The sequence below is a fragment of the Lipotes vexillifer genome, unplaced genomic scaffold (genome assembly GCF_000442215.2).
Source record: "Lipotes vexillifer unplaced genomic scaffold, Lipotes_vexillifer_v1.1 scaffold970, whole genome shotgun sequence".
NCBI lineage: Eukaryota > Metazoa > Chordata > Mammalia > Artiodactyla > Lipotidae > Lipotes > Lipotes vexillifer.
In genome coordinates this window covers 1,383,636-1,389,743 of record NW_006783115.1, presented here as the reverse complement: position 1 = coordinate 1,389,743, position 6,108 = coordinate 1,383,636, and the positions used below count along the sequence as shown (strand labels likewise).

Below are 6,108 nucleotides of genomic sequence, written 5' to 3'. Positions count from 1 at the left end.
AGAGAGAGAGAGAGAGAGACAGAGAGAGAGAGAGAGAGAGACAGAGAGAGAGAGAGAGAGAGAGAGAGAGAGAGAGACAGAGAGAGAGAGAGAGAGAGAGAGAGAGAGAGAGAGAGAGAGAGAGAGAGAGAGAGAGACAGAGAGAGAGAGAGAGAGAGAGAGAGAGAGAGAGACAGAGACAGAGAGAGAGAGAGAGACAGACAGACAGACAGACAGACAGACAGACAGACAGACACGCGGGGCAAAGAGGAAACGTGCGCGATCTTCACCTGGGTGGTGGTGGTTATAGAAGTACGGCCACGTGCAAACGCCACATTATGTGAGATGGGAAGAATGCTCCAGGCACAGGGAACCGACTGCACAAAGGCCTGGTGGTGAGAAAAATATACGGGCAGGCTGTTCCTACCCCTTCTGGGTTCCTAGAAATCTGAGGGGCAACGAAACACAGTGAAAGCACAGCAGTAGCAGGACAGTGAACCTGGGGATCCTGAGATCCCCTACTCCTCCGCTTATGAGCTATGGGACGGGAGGCAAGTTGCTTTACTCCTCTGAGCCTCTGTAAAATGGCCATAGTACCACCTTCCCTGGAGGACTACCATGAGGATTCCAAGAGAGTGCATGCAAAGGGACCACCCTGGTCCTCAGAGAGGCGGGGAAAGCCTAGCAACCCTGTGGGCACAGCCTGTTCTCTGGCTGCCCTGGACCTAGGCTCTTCCTCCTTCTCAGGGATGCTTCCCAAGGGTTCTTATAGGAACACTCCACCCAGCCCGCAGGATGCTGGGAGCTGACGTTCCCATACCAAGTCAAGCACTGCCACACATACATACACCCTCTTTTGAATCTATACCGCCACCCCACGATCCAGGTGGGAGCACTAACGCTCAGAGAGGTAAAACCACTTGCTTAAGGTCACGCAGCTCTGAAGAAGTGACACCAAGACTTAACTCTTACTTGCGGCTCAGAGCAACCAGGACCTATCAAGGTATTTAAAGCATGGCTGATAATACTAAACACTTGTGCTTGTTCTAAATACTTCAGGTGAATTCACTCACTTAATCCTTCCCAACAACTCAGAGGAAGGTACCACTTTTATCCCGATTTTATAGTGCATGAAACTGAGGCACTCAGGGCATAAATGACTTGCCCAAGGCTGCATACCTATCAAGACCCCTTAAATCAGGTTCCCATCCCAACCTGAGCCCCATGTCCACGTCCTCATCTCATACAAACCTCATTCATTGTCCTCAACCTGTTCCTGCCAAAGGACCTTTGCATTTGCTGTGCCCTCTGCTCCAAATGCACTTCCGACTGCTCTTCACGCAGCTGGCTCCTCCTTACTTGGGTCTATTCCATTATCACCTCCCCCGAGAAGCCCTCCTGGTCCCCTCGAAAGAAATGTTTCCTTGCCCCTCCCCCAACTCTCACGCCGTCGGATTGTATCTTCTTCACGGAGCTTGACACCAGTGGGTTGATCTGTTTATGCTGTGCATCTCCCCTCAGGAAATCAACCTCTCTGGGTCTGAACGGATAAGAGTGCTCAGACTGTGCCAACCCCTTTCACAGAACTAGGGGGAAGTTTCCACCTACTTGAAGTTCAGATAACGGAAGGCATTATCCTCCCCTCTAGTCTGACCTCAGAACTCCTTCCCTGACCTCCTCTGTCTCCCCTCCCTCTTTGGGGTGTGAAATCTGAGTTCTGAGCAGCAAAACGGGAAGTCACATCACCCACCTCCAGGAAAGCAACAAAGCACGGAACCCTCAGCTTCTATCATCCGGGTAGGAGGCTGGGCCCAGGAAACTGACAAGATTCCCAGCATGCTCTGCAGCCCCGTCACCTGTCAAACCCACAACCAGATGGAATTCCCCCAGACTGCCTGCCACGAGGGGCTGCCTGAGAGACTGCGGCCAGCCCACCCTTCCTGCAGAGATCCCAGCCTCAGAGAACCCCCATTTCTAACCAGCCAGAGGGCACTCAAGAAATAATAAAAACAGGGGAAATCCAAGAGAATCAGGTGACAGGAATCCTACCTCCTCTCTCACGTGCGCCTTGTTGAACTAGACTTTATAAAACTTTTTGAATAAGTGAAATAGTCACACATGGTTCACAATGAAAACATAAAAAAGTTAACAGTGAAAAGCTCACCCCCGCTTCATCTTTTCTACCAAATCCCCCAATAAGTATTCATTATTCTTAATTCCTTGATGCAAATAAAAGTTACAAAAATATACTCTTACTCCCCCTCTTTAAAAAAAAGGGGTTCCATATGATATATATGCACCACAACTTTTTTTTTCTCCAGTTGAAGATAGCTCTATATTTGTACACAGGAAGGTGTCCGCATACATGTCTGTATGTATGCATGTGTAGACGCAGACACCAATTTATTAAGGGCCTTCTGTAATTTTCACCCAGTTCTCCTGGAAAGAGGTGTTTAGATTGGGAATCAGGTGTTTAGATTGGGAGTCAGGAGGGGTCATTTTTCAGCTCACGCACAAATGGCGGGGCCGCTCCCTCCAGCTGATCCACCACGACCGCTGACTGACTGCACTAAACTCAAAGCAGGCACCAGGAGCCAGCTCCTGACTGGAAATAACAGCTGCAGCTACCGTTTTCTTGAGCATTTATCTACAAGATACTAGCAGAAATCCCATTCTAGAAGGAAGGAAACAGAGACAGAGAGAGGTAAAGTGACTAGCCCAAGGACACACAGCCAGGAAGTATCGCTGGCAGGGTTGACACCCGGTCTGCCCATTGCCAAAGCCAGTCTGCCCACTCACCTGGCCTCTCTCGGTCTTCAGTCCACACCCCCCTTCACAGCCCGTAATAGAACCGGGTGCCCCGAGGTCAGAGCCCAGGGTCAAGTTTCCAGCCCGGCTGGACTTGGGCGGTCAGGCGCTTCCGCCATCACTTCCCTGCGGTCAGCTCGGCCCGCAGCCCGGCCTCCCGGTGCGGTGCGCCCTGCCCCAGGAGGATACGAGGCGCACAGCCTCTGCGGGCCCGGGAGTCCGGGCGAGCTCCACGAAGGTCGCCGGGTTCCAGCAAAGTGCTCTTCGGGCGCTGCCTCGCTTAATCCTCCCAGTTACCCATGGTGGGGTGGGGTGGGGTGGGGTGGGGGGGTGGGGGGACCCACCCGAAACCATTTTACAGACGGGAGGCTCAGAGACCCGCTCACCCGCGCTAAGGTCGCGGGGCCGGGCTCCCACCCAGCTCCCGCCGACTGAAAAACTTTCCTCCCCCTGCGTAATCCTGAATCCAAACGACTTTCAGGGGCGGGTCGCGTACAACAGCTGAGCGTCCATTGGCGCCAGCTCTCCAGGGCCCGGGAGCCCGGACACTGCTCCCTCCCGGGTCTGCAGTCCCAGGTTCAGGGGTTCCCAGCCAACTCCGAGAGCACCGAGGCAGAGCTTCCGCGACACTTACTCAGCATCACCGCAGCCTGCAAAGTGGCCGGCGGGGACCCATTTGAAGGAGGGGGAGACTGAGGCGCAGAGAGAGCCAGCTACTAGCCCAAGGTCACACAGCGCGGTGGCCCGAAGCCCAGCGGGTGGCCGTGGGCTGGGAGCCCCCGTGCCAGCCGGCCGGCGGTCGCGGTCACCGTCCCCCGCGGGATACTCACAGCCTGTCTTGCCCTCGAGCTCCCGCACCTCCTCGGACGAGGAGTGGGTAGCGCCCATGGTGCCCGCGGCGGGGGCCCGGGGGCGCTCCTCCCTCCCAGGCCCTGGGCTGGCGTCGGCTGCGCAGCGGCGGGTCCGGCCTCGGGTCCGACACAGGTCGGGACGCCAGGAACTGGTCTGAGCCGCGGGTTCCGCGTGGGGTGCGAGCGCGGCCTCTTTTAGCGGCGGCGGGCGGAGTGCCACGGTCCTAGTGCGCTCCGGCTTCGCGCATTGCCGGGAGTGGGGAGCGCCCCGCCCCGGGCCGGAAACGGCGGGGAGAGGGGTGAGGGGAGGAGGGGGACCCAGGTTCCCCATTCCCCACAACCGCGGCCGTGCTCGTCGCGCCTCACCCCTTCCGCACCCCTGCCGGCTGTGGGAAGAAGGTGTGAGCAGAGTTGGGGGTACAGGTAGGAGGGATCGGACCCCACGGAGGTTCCATGCCCTCCGCCACCCCTGTTCCACTACACATCCTCCCAGACGTCAGGAGGGAAACTCCCTGGGAACAATGGAGAGGAACAGCGTTAATTATCTCCATGGTGAACAGCAATAAAGATAATATAATAATCATAATCCAACCTGAATGCACAAGGCGGGGGGGGGGGCTTTCTTTGGCTTATTCCAGGAAAGCCCACCCTGATGAAGTGGGCACACCCACGTACAAGACTGGCCTGTCCTAGCTGCTCAGCCTAGTTGCTTAGGGTGGGGACGTTCTCAGTCTTTAGGTTCAGGGATTCTGACTCAGGCAGGGCCCAGGAGGCTGCATTTCAAACCACCAGAGAGAATGCCATCCTTCTGGGAGACGTTTTGCCTGAAGCTGACTGAAGGAGTTGGGTTCCGTAACCAGGTTGAGTGACCCCGGCGAGTCCTGCCACCTATCTAACCATGATTCCTTCTCCTTAAGATGGGGAAAATAATAGTTAATGAGACATAGATCAGAAAGGCCTGGCCTGGGACACAGCGCAAGAGAGCCACTGTGGAATCATGTCCACTTTACAACAGAGCAACTGGTTCTCAGAAGGGTCACATAGCCTGGGCATCAATTCAAAGTCAACACTTTCCCTGTCTCAAGCCCAGGCCATTGTGCTCCACGTGCCTGGTGACGTGGCCATCAAGGATTGGCATGTATTCAGGGTCTGTCCTGGGTGGGGCGGCGGTCATGGAGACTTGATCCGGCTCACCTACATCCATGTCACAGAGTGCTGGGGAGGGAGTGCTGAGAACCAGGTGCCCATACCTGCAGGCCACAGGTCCAAGCTGAGGGTTATAGCCCTTTCCAGGGACAAGGATGCTGTTCAGAGTCACGAGGGGGCTCCTGAAACCTGCCAGAGCAGCAGAGTCAGCCCCCTCCTGGGTGAAAATCCAGCTCCCCTTTACACTCTGTCAGGACACTCACAGAGCTGGGGCGGCACCTGGAATGTGCATTTGCAAAGCTCGCGGGCGGTTCTGAGACCTAGCCAAGCCAGGGAAATGTTGGCTGTGGGGCATCAGCTGGTCCAAGCAAACTGGAAAGCCGCCTGGGAGACTGCATGTCAGGTCAGAAGGAATCTAGAAACCCAAACTGGCCTCTGGATCAAGAAATGGGGCCCTGGGCCCCTTGGGAATTACCCACAACTGCTGGACACAATTGTGTTCCGACTTAAAATATCTGTTCCTGGAATTTTATTATATTAAATTATCCAAGGATTAAATGCTGGGGCTTTTTGCTGGGGAGATAGAAAATGACGTTCTCATGGCTACGTCTCCTCCCCTTTGGCATGGTTGCTCTCAGAGCTGGTACAGTACAGGTGGGCGGGGGTAAAAGCCCTGGGACAGTGCCCTGGGGCAGGGAGGGGGCACGTGGCCTGGCTCTGCCGGTCGGGTGATCACGGAGAGACTCCCAGTGTATGGGGTGAAGGGAGGTGGTCTTTGCTCCATCGTCTGTCTACACAGTCAGCTTTATCTCAAGCTCCGCTGGCCACGGTCAGTTTCTAGACTAGCATTTGTGCTGGTCCCTTCTGCCAGGATCTCCGCTGCTCTCCATTTTCCCGTGATCGGGGCTCCTCAGATCTCAGCATAAACATCACTTCCTTGGAGAGTCCTTCTCAGGGCCCCCATCCGCTCTCCTGGGTCTGCTGCCATACAGGCCGCCTTCTCCAGCCAGCGGGAGCTGGGAGGCTGGGTGTGATGAGCACAGGGAATTTGTTCCTGGTGGCAGGGCTTGGAGAAAGAAGCGGGAGCTCCTTGTGGCAGCAGGAAGGCACAATATGCGGGCTTGCTTGTTCATTCATTGACTCATCGCCCATTTATCGAAGGCCTGCTGTGTACAGGGGCCTGCCTGGGGCCTGGAGCCACACTTCTGCTCTTAAGAGAGTCCTGGAGGAGTGGGAGACAGACACACAGGAGGTGACAATGCAGCAGGGTAAACAAGGCCCCGCAGAGATCTGGAATGTTCAAGCTGGAATGGCCGCTGGAGAG

The 6,108-nt window shown here is 55.8% G+C and overlaps 1 protein-coding gene across 1 annotated transcript in view; it reads right to left on the bottom strand.

Annotated features, from left to right (window-relative positions):
• Nucleotides 1-3,830, bottom strand: part of TESC (tescalcin) — a 67,471-nt gene extending 63,641 nt beyond the window's left edge. Inside the window, exon 1 of the mRNA XM_007455856.1 lies at nucleotides 3,618-3,830. Within this exon, the coding sequence (XP_007455918.1) occupies nucleotides 3,618-3,675 (58 nt within the window). The 5' untranslated portion in view covers nucleotides 3,676-3,830. The remainder of the gene's footprint in view (nucleotides 1-3,617) is intronic.
• Between the last annotated feature and the right edge of the window lie 2,278 nt (nucleotides 3,831-6,108).